At 46.3% G+C, this 18,517-nt stretch overlaps 1 protein-coding gene across 2 annotated transcripts in view; it reads left to right on the plus strand.

The window, feature by feature from the left end:
• The window catches only part of MAP3K13 (mitogen-activated protein kinase kinase kinase 13), a 305,117-nt gene that overhangs the window by 234,239 nt on the left and 52,361 nt on the right, over window positions 1-18,517 (plus strand). For both annotated transcript variants that reach the window (XM_069225803.1, XM_069225804.1), the window contains exon 9: window positions 11,671-11,787. In XM_069225803.1, coding sequence (XP_069081904.1) covers window positions 11,671-11,787 — 117 coding nt within the window. The remainder of the gene's footprint in view (window positions 1-11,670; window positions 11,788-18,517) is intronic.

An 18,517-nucleotide genomic window follows, 5' to 3' on the forward strand; every position in this document is an offset into this window, starting at 1 on the left:
TTACCATTTAACCTGACTCTAATTCAAAGTCTCCTCCATGAAATCAGAGCTATCAGAGGTTTGAGACTTTCTTCAATTCCTATTATGTTTTGCTGGATGCATTAATGTCTCTTACTGATGATGATGGGGAGGTGATAACTTACTCCTCTTTATACAGACAATGCCTTACATTAATATCTCTAGAATGCTAGACACATTTCCTGAGACAGAGCTAGACTCACCACCAGGGCCACCAATGGAAAAAAGTGTCTTGTTTGCACTGGTGGTTCAGAAGGCAGCATTTGCTCACTATCGGGAAAAGCAAATGTGTTGTGTGGGATTCTTCAACCATGGCCTGTTTATTCTTCATTTAAAGGCAGAAATGAAGCCCTTATTTATGCACAATTTACAGACATTTCACTGCAGGGCAAGCACAAACACTCCTTCAATGCCGGCGTTTGCCCAATGGTGATTGCCATTTTTGTTTCTATTTATGGGGGTGCAACCTCATGCCCCCTTCCCACCCTGCCCATGGGTGGTTCACCACCTCCAACTAGTGACAAAATTGTCTGTTGAAAATAACTGCTGCACATAATATGCATATATTTATGCCTTTATGGCTACTTGATCCAAGTCATGCTTATGCTCTCCGGACAGTTGACCTGTGACTAGGCAGCAGAGGGTCTCCTAGTGACCTAGACTTTCTAACCAAACATCCTACAATGGAAAAACTGATTCTTCAGGCATCAACTAGCAAGGTCAATGCAAATTCCTTTCTGACTCTGTGGACAAAGAATGAAAAGTAAATGATACCTTAGGAAAGGAAATGTTTGATTAAGCTAGTTTAGCCCTCAGAGCTATTGCAGTTTGTCTTTTAGGAAGGCACACCCATGAGTTGTGGAATATGGGCGGCGAGATCTTTAATACTGTCCACAAGGACCTTAAGAACTCTTTGGCCCAATAGATAGTGCTATGAAGTATATATGTTGAAATGGCATGGACAATACCAAATGCATTGGTAGAATTGTTGGCACCGGTGTCTTCCTCAGGCCAGATTTTCAGAGGGCATGAAAGCATCCTCAATGGACATGTCTGTTGATGACGCCAGGCTTTTCAGTGACAAGCCTTATACAGCTGGAATACTGTAAAGACAGCAGTGCCACAGTTAGGTCCTTGGGGCTTGTAGAGTGAGGAGGCCGCTGTCTTGCAGAAATGGTGACACTCAGGCTGGTGACTTGTCTTGTGGTCTACAACTGACCACACCTGTTTTCACGGGCATTAAATTGGGTCTTACTCTGGTCTTCAACGAACACTTTGGATCACAACCAGGGTTGCAGTATGTTAAGTCAAATACAAAATAGCTGTAATGCTGGGACAGTACTGGGTTGAGTCTCAGATGGTACTGCCCTCGGCTACCACTGGCAGAAGGCTCAGGAGTAGACCTCCCAGTGTCAGGCAGACTGGATGCTCTTTGGCTCAGCTCACTGGACCCAAGGGTTGAACTCAGTGAAGGGGCTTGTACCAGAGACAGGGGCACCCTTTGAGGATTGGTGGCTTCTCTGGGAGTGTCATCAATCTCGTCCTCGCTGTCAGTCTGGCCATCCGTCGCTGTGGCTCCCATTTGATCCTCTAACTGGGAGTCAGGTACAGGAGACTAAGGAGCTCTCTTGAACTGGGATATGTTTCTGGTGATGCTCTCTCTTCTTCTGTGGGCAGTCACCATGGTGCCTCTTATTTTTGTGATTGTCCATGGAGCCATTTCACATGGTAGGTGGAATTTGCGATCTCTCACCTGGATCTTTTCCCCAATTCTGAGGGTGCTTGCCTTGACCCAGCTTCTCTGTGATGCATACCTGTTATTGTGCACGCTTCTGGAGTCTGATCAGTTTGGTGGGTGTGGCATGTCGGCCCACACTGGATGGTGGGGAATTGTCAGTCATTGTTCTCCAGATGCACAGCTTGCTCGAATCCTGTCGTGGAATGGGGTGTAAGTCTATATTCTCTCAAGAAACTGTAGAGGGCTTGCTCATTGTTGGTGTACTACTACAATTCGAATTTCTTTTGTCAGGGTCCTTCTCAGGGGTTCTAACTTCCCATTGGCCTGGGGCCATCTAGGTGTGATGCAGCAGTACTTGGTGTTCTTGGAGTGTGCTCCGCCCGTTCGTGGCCACTGAACGGGGGACTGTTGTCAGTACAGATTTCTGGCCATTAGCCATTAGCTTTTTGATTTTGGGGAGGACCTCAGCTGCTAAGGTGGTTGCAACAACCTCGACTTCAGGTTAACAGGAGAAGTTGTCTGTTGCCACCAGCATAGGGCAACCGGGTCTTCTTCTGTAATAAGTGGTGTTGGGGGATCAGGTTGCTGTAAGCTTTGCAGCCTGGGCAATTCCTGCACAACTTCCTTTACCCTCTGATCCAAGCCAGGAAACCAGACCTCGCTCCGCAGCGGATTCATTGATTTGACAATACCTTGGTGTGCTCTGTGCACAAGGCGGACTGTTTTTTGTCACAAGCTTCCAGGAATCACCAGACGTGGGCCTTTCAACAGGCAGCCTTCATCTGTGACAGAAAGCTCTTGTCATATGTCTAACAGTGCTTTGAGTGTGGCTTCGGTAGTGCGATACTGGGGTGGACACTGAAGTTGTTGTCAGTCACCTGTTGCTTTGTTCGCAACCTGCAGGCAGGCGTCATGCTTGGTGGCTTCTACCACATCCACGAGTGACATGGGGGGAGATCTGGAACAATCTACCACCAGGCAGACACATTCTTCGGTCTCATGAGATTCTGCAGTTTCTAGCAGAGCTAGTGTGGCGGGAAAGGAAGTCCGCTGAGTTGTAAGTACCTGGCTGATATTCCACTGTGAAATTGACTCCTTGCAATTGTCGAATCCACTTCTAGATCCATTGAGGGGGGTTTATTAGGAAGCCTGGAACAAGCAAATCAGTGTCTTGTGGTCGGTAAAGATAGTGAACGGATGCGCTTACAAGTATGTATGGAAATGTCAGCAGCCCCACAGTATGGCGATTGCTTCTTGTTCATCTGGTAGTAACGTTGCTCAGTTGGGGTGAGTGATTGGATGGCGTAAGCGACTGTAGCCAAATCTCCATAACCCTGCTGCTGGGTTAGCACAGCTCCCAGTCCAGTGGTGCTGGCATCCACAACTAGTTTCAAGTCCTTTTTTGGGTGTCAAAGTATACCAGTGTTGTGTTGGCTGGCAGCACTGCTTTGGTTTTCTTCAAAGATTCCTCCTGCCCGTCCCCCCACATCCAAGAACTTGATGACTTGGTGAGTTCTCGGAGGCCGCCAGGGATGTCAGACAAATTCTGGATGAAACGTCTGCAGTACGCCACCATCCTGAGAAAACTGCAGCTGCCAGGCACAGAGGAGAGAGCCGGTGCACTCTGTATGTCCTTCATCTTGTTCGGATCTGCGCTGAAGCCTCTTTCAGCAACCCAGTACCCGAAGAAGTTGATGTTGTTTCTCAGGAAGACACACTTTTCCCTATAGAGGGTTATACCACAGTCCTTTAGTCTAGTGAAGACGGCTCTAAGGCGAGTGAGATGTTCCTCAAGTATAAGAGTGTGAGAAAACAGGGCTGATTGCAGAGGCACACTAACTTTTTGCCCTCATTTTTCACTTTTGTTGGTGTTTTCCTGACTCTGATGGTGCCATGGGTACTGCTAACCAGTCTCATGGCCTGTGCTCTGTGTAAAATAAGTATGCAAATTAGGGTAATTATAATTGACTATGTCAACCTACCTTTAAGTCCCTAGTACATGGTAGGGCTTGTAGGTTTTGGGACCCCAGCAGAGATAGTGCACCCATCGGTGCACTGCTGAGGTGCCCAGGGTCATTTTAAAGGCAGGTCTGCCTTGCTGGCTGCTTTTGAATTAAAGTTAAATGCAAATTTGACTTTGGAATTAAAAGTACTTCCAAAGTCTTAAACTACCTTATTTTAAAATATGTCACCCCTAAGGTGTGCCCTATGTGCCCCTAGGGTTGGGTGCCATGTAACCATAAGCAAGGACCTTATAAAAATAGTTTTATAAGCCCTCGTGACGTAAAACAGCCAAATTGTTTTTTTCCCTCACTGTAGTGCATGGCCTCCATAAGCTAAAATGGGGAGACTTTATTTTAATTAACAAAGTCCCCTTAAGTGTCAGATACCTCAAGTTTGGTATCAAATTAATTGTTATAACGAATCCAAGAACTTACAATTGTTGGATTTAGTACAACTAGTTCAGGTAAAGAGTTTTAAACTCTACCTAAACAGTTGCCAACTTCAGCTCTGTAGTGCCCTTCTCTGATTGGCCAGCCTCTGGCAGTCTGACCAGGCAGTCTGATGAGGTGTGAAGTGGCCTGGGCTAAACACAAAGGATGTGCCTGGGGGAGAAGAACTACCTCAGCAGACGGGAAAGCAGGAAGGGGGAGGGCTGCCAAACTGATCTTCAAAGGCAGGGAATGACATTTGAGCAACCCAGCACCTCCCTAACATCCTACAACCCCAGACAATTAGGTGCCTTCTTTATTAGATTAGGAGACGGCAGGAGAGAGGTGTGTTTAGGATTTTTAGCCACACCAGTGGGTGGGCTCATACAGAAGTAACCTCCAAAAATCAGTTTCAGCCATGATGGATTTTTGAGGAATGTTGCTCCCTGGGATTGATTTTCGCCACACTTCCCAGGAAGTGGTCATTGCAGGGGGAAGGACCCGGCATCTGATTGGAGAACCAGGACCCCCGTTGTTTTTCACCCAGGAGCAAGGATAAATATGACAGAGCTGCACACTCACCTCAGATCCCTACAAGGAACAAGACAAAAAAGAAGGACTGCCCTGCTGGACCCCTGACCTGCACCTGGACACTGCACTCTGAAGGACTGCACCAGCTGCACACTTGGGCTTCACCACTAAAAGGACTTTGCCTGTCTTCTACTGCTTCAAGAAGGGACTCCCTGTTTGCTACACGTACAAAGGAGCTGCCCATAGTCCCCTGCATCAAGTCCTGCAAGCAGAACCCAGCTGGCCAGTGTCCAGTGGCCATTTGAGGAGTCTGACCAGATGCATTCTGGGAATTGTAGCCCAAACTCTCAAGGAGCAACTCAGAGCTTCTGGAACCTTGGATCGAGTTGTGGACACTTCAAAGACCCAAAAAGCACCCCTGGAAGAAGATCCAGAAGTTTGGAGACGTTTGGAACAACTCCATAAGTTTAAGAGGTGCATTGTGGGAGTTGTACTCCCAGACCCCAAGTGACAAATCAGAGCCTCTGAACCCTTGGCTGGTGCTGTGGACCACTTCCCTGAATCAAGAAACACTTCTGAAAGTAAGTGTGACAGTGTTACCTCGTGGGTGGCCTGAACTCTGGACTTTGTTCCTTTCCAGTGTGACCTTTTATAACCCTCTGAGCGCTGGTTGCTTCTATGCACTAGAAAACATTAATCCTTTTAAAAATTCATGTCTCCAGTTCCCCTTATCCGATTTTAAGCATTTTGGTGTCATTTTAAAGAGAAAAATATAATCTATTTTTTATAAATTGGTTTTGGATTTTTATTGTGTTTTGTGTTTTACTTATTTACTGTTTTGTGATTTTTAAATGCTTTACACACTTGTCTCCTAAGTTAAGCCTCGTCACTTATTGGCAAGCTACCAAGGGTTGAGCTGGCTTTAATTTATTGAGACCTAACTGGACCTAAGTGGAGGTTAGTGGCCTGTTGCTAAGTGTAGGTACTTCCCTGCCCTTACCAATAATCCACTGTCCATAAGGAGCATGTATCAGGATAATATCACTCACATTTAGTACACCCAGGGGGCTGTGTAGGACACCACGGATAATGTGCTGGAACACTTCAGCTGCGCTTGACATTCTGAAGTTCAGTTGGTGTACCTTCAGAGGCCGGCATTTGTCGAGAATGTGGTGATTGTTGGGGAGCCCGCAAACCTAACAGGGCTCCAATTATGTCATTGATAGTTGGTGTAAGATGACGTTCCTGCTTGATTGCCAGTTTGGGTATCCTCATTTCCACGCAGATGCGCACAGCCTCCCGTTGCTTGGGTTTCCTTGTCACAGTAATGGAGGAGTCCCACAGGGTTGGCCCTCTCACACCTTCAATGATACCAGAACTTTCTAGGAGTTTCAGTTCTTTCTCCACTTTGGGGTGGAGGTGGAAGGCGATCCTTCGGTGTGGAAGTGCCACTGGGCTTTCGATATGTAGTAGAATGGCAGGGTCTACTAGGCAACCTATGCTGTTATAGAGTGGGACAAATTCCTGCAGGAGTATGTCAAGGTCATGAGCATGCACGCTGAATGCAAAGTGCACTAGGTTGAGTTCCTGGGTGGTCCGGCAGCTGAGGAGGAGCCCGGACCCTTTTTGAGACACATATACTTTTGCTGCCTGGCTTGTGGAGTTATGAGAGAGATCTGCCTGGAAGACACCCTTTAGCTGTAGTGGTGATCGGATGCTGAAAGCGTACACTTGTACTCCTGGGTGGTGCAGGGCAGGAGAGTTGGGCAGTCTCATCAGCCATCAGGTTAATAGAGGCTCCTGTCCCTACAACGGCATAGATTGGTTGGCCTTGCACTTTGACGAGGCACATGGTGGCTGCTTGGCAACTTGTTCGGAGCAGGTCAGTTTCAGTTGGTCTCACTAAAAGGACAACTGCTGTTTCGTCATCATCCGTGTCTCTGTCGTTTTTTTTTTGCCTGGGTAAGAGTCTACAGCACTGACAGGTTTCTTTGGTGGTGTGAGCCATTGTTTCTGAGAAAAGCGGCATACCTTGGAGAAGTAGTTGGGCTTACCGAAGGTGCTACAGGACTTCCTGCGGGCAGGGAAGGTGCCTGAGTTAGGGATAGGGACCATCACACCAACCACATGTGCGGCTGACTGATTTCGGTTTGGTGGACTCCAGTTTCAGTTCGTGCACTTCCTTGCAGACTGCGTTTACATGCTCTTCTTTGATGGGTGATGGTTGGTGTGAGTGTATGTGGGAAGCTCCGACTTTGGACAGTTCTTTGGAGTACAAAGGTCAAAATGTCTCTCATGGACTTGCTTGATTCATGGAGGACATGTTCTCAAAGCTTGGAGGAGGAGCACCTTTGGATGAATTAAGCCAGCACATCATCTTCCTCATCTGGGAGGGTGCATGTGCTTGTGAGTTCCTTAAGGCAGCTGAAGAAGACATTGACCAACTCATCCGACAGCTGACGTGCTTGCTGAAGAAGAAAACACTCGTAGTCGGGGTTGGCATATGGTTCAAAATGCACCATGATGGTGTTCTTCAGGGTGGTATAGGTGTGCTGGAGCCCAGCTTCCGTGGCTGACTGAGATCCTGTGGACATTAGCACCACCAATGTGAAGGAGTAAGGCTCATTTCCGGTCGTCCGCTACCTCAGCAGCTGCAAAATAGGTCTCTAAGCGCTCTATGCGCGAGAGCAGCTTGTGAAGGCATGCAATATGTGATTTGGATAGATGACATCATGGAGTGATGTGACGAGGCTGGGCATGGGGAGGATGAAGATTGTGCAGGTAACAGAGTCCTTTGTGTGCATGGGTGGGCGTAGTGATTGTGTGCTCTCCTGTAGCACGCTTCACAAGTCACCAGCACAGGCTGCTGCTGGGTTTTGAGGTCATTGACCTGGAGAAATCATGGTTGTCCAGATGCAGCAAATCGACATTGCTGCTGTGCGCTTAGACGTGTTGGGAGGTGGCTCGCAGACAGCCAGGAGGCGTTCTTGGGCACCGCGCTGACATAGGTGAGCAGACGGGTGAGGGCGGCCGGCAGTGCAGCAAGGCCGTAACACCTGGCCTTGCAGGTGGGCATGTGCTGACACAGTCTGAGAGCAGAGGAAGCAGCCTTTGATGGCAGTGCGGGCTGCTGCGCAAGGTAGGATGAGGCGCCCAAGTAAGTTGGTGGTAGCGGGCTACCAGGAGAGCATATACGATTGTGGTAGACATGGGTTTGGGCAGCCCATTCATCGCCAGTGTAGAGTGCCAGTGATGAGGCCGCTGCACTGCAGAAATGACAACACTCAGGCTAGTGATTAGCTCATGGTCTAAAACTGACCACACCCATTTTCACCGGCATTTATTTACTTGTTGACGCGTGCGTCTGGATGCTCAAACTCACAACCCCTATACCCCCCAAAACACCCCCGGATGCCCTACTTGGTGTTGCCATGAGTGATGCAACACTGCAGGGCTGTTCTCGACAGCCAGGCAGTTTCTACATCATCAAACAAATAGACCTCCGCAAGGTCTCAGTGCAAGATATATTTTGCTCTCTGCTTCACCTTCAGAAGGCTGGTTACATCTGAGTTCAGTTCCAGCATACATGCCATGTAAAATAAGAAAATCCACACCCCTTTTTTAAATACCTGTGGTTAAGACTTTCTTACAGGGTCTTAAAAGGATTGTACATCCCAGAACGCCCCCAGGCACCATCTCGAGCTTAAATGTACTCTGACATTTAAAAAACATTTATAATCATGTCTTTCTAATTGATTGCTTGGTAACTACATGTTGTGTAAACAGCTGCATAAAGGGTATGGCTCTTGGATAGTATCACTGGTTTTAACACATCACATAGCTGCTAAGTAGGAAAATTACAAACATACAAATTACCAAAGTTAAAAACCTAAAAGTAGATTATCAGAAGATACTCAAATTAGTTCAAACATACCTTTATTGTTTCATTTAAATAAAATCCAAAATGCAACTGTTTGCGTTGGTAGGACTAGCTGTACGTCCCCACCCACTCTGATGTGTTTAGCTGATTTACGCTTTCTGTGATACAGTCAGAGATGCTGTAACCATGGAGGCTTAGCTGCTCGTTGATCGGAATGTAAGCTCATATCTGCTTATCACTCTACCCCCACCAATTCAGTCACATCTTCCTTCTTGTAGGAAACTGTGCTGTACTTTATTGTAAGGGATGTTTTTTGTGTTTAATGTATTTTGCTTTGATGTGAAAATCTATGATAGGAGAATCGGGGTACAGTATGATGCATTCTGCTTTACCCCACTGTTACCCTCAAAACCATTGGTTAGGTTTGAGCGCAGGGTGTTTTTTTGCTAGTCCTTGTCTTAGTGAAGGTCCTTTTCAATTGTGTGATAATTTTGTGGAATTACTTCCTTTGACATTATTCAGCTTGTAAGACCTCATGAGCAAGTGCTTGGTATTTTGAAATATGGTATGCACATACGCCTTAGTTCCATGTCCTTTCTGAGCTGTTTTTCCTTCCTGCAATTAGTTTCATTAGGCGAACGTGAATTGTTCTGTCTGAGGCTTACAACTTAATTTATTGCAGTGTTACTGAGTTTTTTTTCAGTAACATACCAGTGTACTATGATTGGCGGTAAATACCATAAGGTAAACCTTTTACTGCATGCACAAGCATAGGCAGAATTTGAAGGCCCTCTACAGACACTTGACTAATGTGTCATCTCTCCATTTCCTGTCAGCCTACAACAGCAAGAGGTATAATATTTGCCAGCGAACCACATTTCCCATAAAACATGGCCAAATCATACATCCACCTGACGCCGTAAAGTGTTATTTATGGTAATCTTCTTTGGTTTTCTTATTAACCCTCGGCTTGGTAGGAAACCCTTTACGGATTTATGTAAGATGGGCAAGATAGTTTGACATTTGCTGTCTCAGACATGAAAGTGTAGAAAAGAGGGACTGTTTATATTGAGGTATAATATATATTTGTGGTGCACTTCTTAATGAATTCTCCCATGGTTTGTATTTTCCCCGCCTTTTGTTTTGAACCATGGTAGCTGAATTATGGCTGTCGGCATGTAGGCCCACCAGCTGCCATCATAGCATTGTCTACGGGGGATACTTTTCTCATTTGTTGCAGACCATATTGCAGGGAGGCTTTGCCTCGTGCCCATAATTCCAGACTCACCATTTCCCACCTTCGTTTCCTCCCATGCCTCTTTGGCCATAATGGAGAGAATGGGGAGGTCAGGATGTATCTGGGTTTCGATTTGCAGGACATGGCCAGTCGTCACATCAGTGAAGTGAAAGGTGCTTACTACACTTTAGCGCCAGCTTGCTTATCTTTGTTCTTTTGCTGCCACAACCACTCTTCCCTGCATCAACAACTAACCCAGAAGACTTTGTGACTGCTCGCTTCCCCCTCGCTGCAGCTTGTATCCCGTTCCTCAGTAAATGGCAGTCCACATTGTATGTCCCTTTAGCGTTCATTGGTTGTTTATTTGGTCAGTAGCAAGTTCCAAAACTATTAGTTCTTTCCCCTCTCTTAGCACTTTGGAGAATTTGACAGTATCTTCTAGAGTGAGGGTGGAATCGGTTTTTAAAAGTCCATGTTGACCTCTGCCTCCAACGTTTCAACGATTTTTACCTCGAGTGTGCTCCACTAGTTATATTTACCAGGTCCCAAACTTTGAAACTTTGAAAAATTTACCAGGTTGGGCTGCTAAACATTAGGCTTTGAAGCCACAATTATTCAAATCTCAATGTGGTAACTATCATACAGAGGCCTTTAAGTAAAGGTGTATTTTTATTAATGCCACAAAGACTCAGAAAAATCCTTTTCTCTACCATTTCAGTTTTTTTGTTTCAAAAATGTTTTTAAAGATATTTTATATCATATGTTTTGAATTTCACTCACAAAGAAAATTTACATTTACACTGATGATGGCATAACAAAATATTTCCATGCCCAAAACAAAGGATAATTCAAAAGAACCATGCCATAAATGTGTGGAACTTACTTTACCAATCGAACATTATTATTACCAATGTCACTATATAACATTGTTAACCAGTAAGGCAAGTTAATTTCTTTAAGCTGAACGAAATGTATGTGTACACTTGCCAGACACATCTGCACTCGGACGCATACCTTGTCTTGTGAATAAAATAATACATTTTCAAAAGCTGTCGGATTCAACATATCATCAGCCCAATGGACAGGAAGGCAATTCAGTTTTGTATTTTATAAACAGACTTTTGTTTATGCGCCCTTACAAAAATGCAAATAAATATACATTGTGATAATAGAATACTATAGTAGATGATCTGTTGGACAAGTTAAAGTACCTGGCAAGGATGCGGTTTACTGGGGTATTATTATTTCTTCTGCTTTGTAGTTAAATACTTTATACACTGATTAATTTAACGAATGGTGGTGTAATTTCTACTGGTCATATGGATTGACTATGCTTCAGGAACAAAGTGAGCTTCTTGGATGTTTAAGGTTTTAATCTAGTAAATCTGAAAAGTCAGTGATTGTCCTAAATCTGAATCGTCCAAATAAATTGTGTAGATTTGCTCAGTTAGCTGTAAATTCACCGGTACCTAACAGGAAAACTGAATAGCTTTATATCAAAGTTAATCTTCTGTTGCATTTTTTTTACAGTAGGGTAGCATTGTGCTCCCCAATAACTTACCTTGAGCAATGCGCAAGAATTGGAGATTGGAAAATGAGTTCTTCATTTTCATTTTAAATGATAATACTAGAAGACAACTAATGCATCTACTAATGAACGTGTTTGTAATTACATGGACATTTTGATACATAGTGTTTGAATACATTTTTCTGAAATATGAAGTGCCCTCGAAATAAATGATAACTGTGCTAATTGAAGCTCTCTATCTCAATTCTGTTATATTCTGAGCAATACTTTGAATGCCCTGAAAATCTGGCTTTATCCCTAAATCAGGCATGCACTGGACATACGAGAGCACTATGAAAGAAAACTTGAGCGAGCCAACAACTTGTACATGGAGCTAAGTGCTATCATGCTGCAGCTGGAGGTCCGAGAGAAGGAACTCATTAAGTAGGTCTGCGTGTGTGTGTGCATTAGATTAAAGTAAGAACACCCTTGCAGTCTGCCTTATTACATTTACTTGTGACTGAATGCTGGATACAGAATGTAATATCTTACGGTAGTTATTGAGATGCTGATTTTTCATCATAAGATTTCAATTCTTTTTTTTCTTTATCATATTTTTCAAAAACTAGACTAATGCAAAGTTTACATTTTGGTGTTGTAACGGGGCAAAATTCAAATTGTTGTCCATTATTATACGGTTGTGAGATTTTCATATTTTCTTTTTAAAAACATTACGAGTATGAAGTCCTTATTGGTTTTTTTTTTAAACAAGATTTTCTTGTTTTATCATAACCTCCAGAGTTATGGGCACAACACAGCATGAATATTGTATTTTATTGCATTGTAATAGTATTTATATAGCGCTTACTACCCCTGACGAGGCATTGAAACGCTTTTCAGCGAGTAGCATGTTACTCCGGAACCCAAAAGGAATATTGGTGGATTAGTATAGGGAAATATGAGTACAGTTTTTGTATTATTATGAGTTCATTTGAGATGCAATATATGAGTTTGTTAGTTGGATTGACTGGGGTAATGGAGGGAAGAATCCAGAAGTGTTAATTGGGAGTTTATAGTAATAGGATGAGGCTTGGGATGAGAAAAGGGGGATGGAGGAGGGAGGAGTCTGTGAAAAGGGTTTGGGAGATCATAGTAGCAGGAGGGGGTTTGGAGGAGTTAAAGGTGAGATAAATGAAAAAAAATAGTAGGATTGTTTGGGAGATCATGGTAGTAAACTATTCACTGTACTTTAAAAGTGTAAATAATCCAAGCATAACACCACCTGGAATGAAATCAATGTAAATAATGCAACATATCACAGACCCATCCCAGCTACAAAAACAACCACCCCTCTTCCCCCATCCTCCCCAAACTGACACCCTCTGCCATGCTGTCCAATATGAAAACCATTTGTGGAAATATAGTGTCCATTCAGTCCCCTAATTTTTGCAAAGTCTCACATGTCCTGCACTGTTCTAAGATCAAGTGATCTTAGGACATCTCCTCATCTAAACCACTCGCAGGTAAGAGGGATCGACCCGGTGTGTCTGGTTCAGGATCTGTTAGACAATCCACTAGATGCTCCCAAGATTGGGCCCTATCAATCAAACATCTCCCCAAAACCCAGCCCGGGAAGGTCCCAGCCCCACCCGTGACATTACCACAATATAGGAAATTCCATCATAGACTGTCAAAGGCCTTTTCTATATTGATGCCATAACCACCATCAGTTGCCATAACTGCCACCCTCCGTTTGTTTACAGAGTGATGAGCCATGAGCGATAGGAGCTTACGAATATTGAGTATTGAATATTCCCATGCCACTGGATTCAAGCTAGCCTGGCTGATGAGGGGTGAAACCCCGAAACCGGTCCCAGGATGCTTGTTTCCGGTCCAGTGGGGACCTGGCTTGGCATTTCGGTCTGGACTGTTCCCATGAGGAACAGGGTCAAGACTGATTTGCATATGGCTGGGTCCAAACTGGGGTGGCATGGTGAGCAAAAGAACGATGGATTAAACCCAGATCTATGACTGGGGGTGAGTGTCTGACAATGTTCAGCATTCCGTCCATCACTTGTTGTTTTTGCTTTGTCACCCTAAGTGGGAAGGGTATGCCCAGACGTGGGTCCCGTGCTTCCCATGCCACTGGATTCAAGCTAGCCTGGCTGATGAGGGGTGAAACCCCGAATCCGGTCCCAGGATGCTTGTTTCCGGTCCAGTGGGGACCTGGCTTGGCATTTCGGTCTGGACTGTTCCCATGAGGAACAGGGTCAAGACTGATTTGCATATGGCTGGGTCCAAACTGGGGTGGCATGGTGAGCAAAAGAACGATGGATTAAACCCAGATCTATGACTGGGGGTGAGTGTTTGACAATGTTCAGCATTCCGTCCATCACTTGTTGTTTTTGCTTTGTCACCCTAAGTGGGAAGGGTATGCCCAGACGTGGGTCCCGTGCTTCCCATGCCACTGGATTCAAGCTAGCCTGGCTGATGAGGGGTGAAACCCCGAAACCGGTCCCAGGATGCTTGTTTCCGGTCCAGTGGGGACCTGGCTTGGCATTTCGGTCTGGACTGTTCCCATGAGGAACAGGGTCAAGACTGATTTGCATATGGCTGGGTCCAAACTGGGGTGGCATGGTGAGCAAAAGAACGATGGATTAAACCCAGATCTATGACTGGGGGTGAGTGTTTGACAATGTTCAGCATTCCGTCCATCACTTGTTGTTTTTGCTTACGAATATTGAGTGCCATATTGCAACCTAGTATAAATCCAGCCTAATCAATATGAACAAAAATGGGCATGTGAGGTTAAAAGCAGGTTGCCAATATCTGTATTTTATAGTCCACATTAGGCATGGATAATGGGCGTAAACCCTAATGTCGTTGGGGGAGAGTTTACGAGTGGGATCATCAGGGCTGCACACAGACACCGGTAAGTGGCGCACAGCTCAAGCTGCAGCGTAAAGATCAACTAGCTTAGATGCCACTTCTTCCTGGCAGCCATTTGCCCGGGGTATTTTACCCCATGTCATGGCCTTAATAGCATCCCTAACTTCCTGCAGCGTAATGGCGCCACCCAGCTCCTCAGAGTTGTCTCATGTAAGTATGTGAAGGGCAACTGTGTCCAAAAACTTGTCAATCAGCGGAGTTTATTAACTTGGGCTGCTACTAACTCCGTGGCTGCCAGTAATGGTTAATTTAGTGTTGGGTTCTCTGGCCTGTTCTTTTCAGGACCCAGCCACGCTCACTCTTGGTCCTTAACCTCTCCCACCAGTGTATGTCGCACTCCAACCTCTTGGGTGATACAGTGCCCCCTAAATAACCATTTTAAAGCATTCCACTCAATCAAGGGGAAAGGTAGCAGTAGCTGCATTATGTACAAAGTACGTTTGTATTGCCTCACCAATATTATGCTGAAACACGGCACAGGAAGGTATCAAGTCGAACAAGGAGTTCATACATACCAGAGTAGAACGAGTAGTCCCTTGTCGTGGGGTGTAGTTGCCTCCAAGAATCGGCTAAACCCCATTGTTGCTGCCAGTCTGAAAAGGTATGAGCCAAACAAACCACAGGGGGATCGCCCAGAGGTGGATGGGATCAATCAAGGGCTGGGTCAGCAATGCTATTACAGTTTCTCCCAAGGAGTATAGCTTGTGTCATATACAGGGCCAGGAGCCTGGATAGCTCTGCAAAGAAACCCACTTGCATCGCGTTGGGAGCATAAATAAATACCAACTATGGCCAAATCACGTCCTGACAGCCTCCCTGTGACCACTACATACCTACTCTCTGGGTCTGTCAGATCACTCATCTTCTGGAAGGGTGCTCCCAGTCGTACCCACAATAGAACACCTCTGGCAAAGTCTGAGTAGGCTGTAGCATAGATCTGACCCCACCACCTCTTGTGGAGTGCCATCCACCTAAACCACAGTGAAGTGGGTCTTCTGCAGGAGGACAATATGCATCCCTCTCCTCTTAAAGTAAGTATACACTTATACATATCTTTCTGACATGTTATTAAGATCCCTAACATTCCAGGAAATTAAATTATACGTCATAGGGGATGCCATAAGAGAAAACAACTTATGCACTGCAGCTCTCCAGGAAGGAGACCCAGTCCCTCCCACAACCTCAATGTTCTAGTTCCATATCTGTGCAATATGGGAACAGCAGAGAGAGGCAACTCTGCAAACAAAAAACAACTAACCCAATGCCCCATACCCAGGATCAGAAGGAAACGACTCCCCATTCAAGCCAATAGAAGAACATTCAACACACGGGAATGCATAACAAGCACTTCTTCATTGGGGAGGAGGGGCGAGGCGTGCCTGCTGAGATCCCTTCCAGCCACACCTCACACCATCCTAAGGAGGCAAACAGGATATCTATATCCACATTGAATCCTGTGTTAGGAGAAAAACATTGTTGTCACTGTTGTCCCATTCAGGCATAACCCATGCAGAGCCCTGGCATACATGCTCTGGATTGGCCCCTTTAGATAATCTCATCTGATGTGCCTGGATTAATCCATTGCATAGTGTCATTTGAGTCGTATGTGAAGATGGAAACTTGATCAGAGTCAGTGTCACTCAACTCGCCATCGCTAACAACAGAGGGCGGGTGGGCGGTCCATAGCCCACTCCACTCATAGAGGCCAGTGCTTCCACTGCTTATATATATTCATGCTGTGCCTGGGACTTAGATCGGATCGCAATAATACCACCTCTCGCCTTTTTCCTGGGAGGTCTCTGGGCCAGCATGCCTGTCTTCAGCAGCAGCAGCAACAGCAAACTCTTCCGTCTGGGGGAGACGATTCATCCAGTTCCAGAGCAGCTGAGGAGATGTAAAGAATTGCACATCATCTCCTGCAGTTACTCTTAATCTGGCAGGAAATAACATGGTATAAGGTAGGACCAGTTGCCTGAGGCATTTCTTGGCATCTTTAAAAGAGGCTCTCTTGTTTTGGACCTCTCATAAGGTCTGGGAACATCACGACGCTATGATTTTTGAGCACTATGTCTCCTTTAAGGCAGGCCTGGTTAGAATGTGATCAGGTTCCTTCTAGTACAAATGTTTGGCTACAATCAGTCTGGGGACCGCTCCAGGCAGTGGAGGCCACACAGGGATATGGTGTGCACTTTCAAACGCACCAGGTCCACCGCCTCCCTAAGCCATGCTACTAGAAATCCATTTATATTCATGGCAGAGCCCTTTATGCATTTCGGGAGTCCTATAATTCTAAGATTATTTCTCCAGGCTCATTTTTCTCACATCAATGCCATTTCCGGGGTAATGTCATCTATTTGGCAGTTCAGTAGTTGTAACACTATTGGCCAGCTGTTGCTGGTCATTCCGCTAAAGACCCATGCCTGTCACCATGGTATACATCTTCAGTTCAAGTGCCTTAAGAGAAGCAGCAATGGCCTATAGTACAGTATCAACTGTAGCTGTTCGATGTTCCCCATTTGGTGCTCCAGTTTCTAGGGCCATCCCATATAATGCTGGAGTCCCAGGTGTCTGGGAAGGGCAACAATCAACTGCCTCCTTTTTCTTGGAAGGTTTTACACATATTAGCGACCTCTCAGATTGGGCGCTGAGCCCCGACCCCAAGACAGGGACCTGTCTGGTGATGTAGATAGGTTCCACCTCCTAGGTCACAACACTACCAGGACTCCGATCTTGGTGCCGGGGCTCAACAGGTGTGGCAGATGGAGTCTGCCCTCCGTGGCACAATACCTCCAGGGGTACCAGCAGGAGCAAGACAAACACCAGGTTCTTCAACAATGTCACAAGGCAGGCCCCCAAAGCTACAAGTGCAAAGCAGCTGGACTCCCTGCACTAGCTGTCCCAGGCTTCCAAACAAAGATCAGCCCCAAACATCTGCACTAGCACATCTTCAAGACTAGTAGTGTAGCAAGATCATACATTACCAGAGGTGAACAGTGCCTGTGGGGCACCCAGTGGGTGCAAATAGAGAAGGAAAGAAATAAGCCCCCCACGTCAGTACCTCCATGGAGGGGGATGGAAGTGGTTCCCACAGAATCTCTAGGTGTGCCATGCTGGGCCGGGTTTGCACTCCCACGTGGGCCATGGCTGTATGTGTCAACTGATCCACAGAGCCTGAGACTCGGTTCTTACAGGTCCCTGGGACTCACTCCATTTGACCCCAGTCAGTCACACAGTATAAAGCAGCAATCGGGTGGGGGGGAGCAATCAACATCCGTGACCGGTAGCAGGCAAAAGGAGTGGCAGGGGAAGGAGCAGGACAGAAACCCCTAGCTTGTCTTCAGGCCTTCTGGGGTGAAGGGGGTGTGGGAGGCACTGGCAATCCCACAAGCTCACCTTCAGCATATGGTAGCAGCCTACAGCACAGGCTGCCTCCAGGTCTCCAGAGTCCACTTAAGGCACCAGTCCATGTCATTGAGCTGTCTGTAGGCCGCTGATCAGGCCCCTCAGGTGCCCCACATCAGGTGCTCAAAGTACAGTATTTGCAGATGCAATGGGCCAGGGTCTCACAAATCACTGCAGTCTGGTCTGCTCGCACAATATTGAAGTCATTCTCCTATGTCCCATGCCAGATTCTGATCAATAGCGTGGGCAGGAGCAGCACCAGGCTAATCGGTAGGCTCCGTGTCACGCATAGCCCAGGTCCCCAGGACTCGCACCACCGGGCCTCAGGCAACAGCATTGTCCAAAGCAGTAGGGGGTTTGAGGGGGCCCAGCCAAACCAGTTTATCGGGTGTAGGTGACCGGAGCAGCGACCAAAACCCCCCAAAAAAGATCAGGATCCTTTGGGGCAGAGGGGACACCAGCAATCCCACCAGCTTACTGGCAAGCCCAGTAGGAGATGGTGGGCATCCACAGTTCAGGTCACATTGGACCTTCAAAGCCGGCCCCTGGCGCACATAGGCTGCACAGGTTGCACTGCAGACCCTCACAAGTCCATTTCAGCAGGCCACAGAAGCACCCTCACCTCAGGCACTCTAATGAAATTGTTTGCAGTTATGAGGGGCCCCCAGAACTGTTCTGCTCAGCAGGAAAGGTGCATCATAGCAGGCTCCTCTTTGGGCCCCCGGTAGCACTGTGGGTCACTCCACAGTTAGTCAGCTGTCTCTCTCTGCCCGTCACCCTATGCAGGTAGCTTCAAGTTCCCCGGCTGCAGCGCAGGGGGTTG

This window comes from Pleurodeles waltl, chromosome 3_1, assembly GCF_031143425.1.
Source record: "Pleurodeles waltl isolate 20211129_DDA chromosome 3_1, aPleWal1.hap1.20221129, whole genome shotgun sequence".
Classification (NCBI taxonomy): Eukaryota; Metazoa; Chordata; class Amphibia; order Caudata; family Salamandridae; genus Pleurodeles; species Pleurodeles waltl.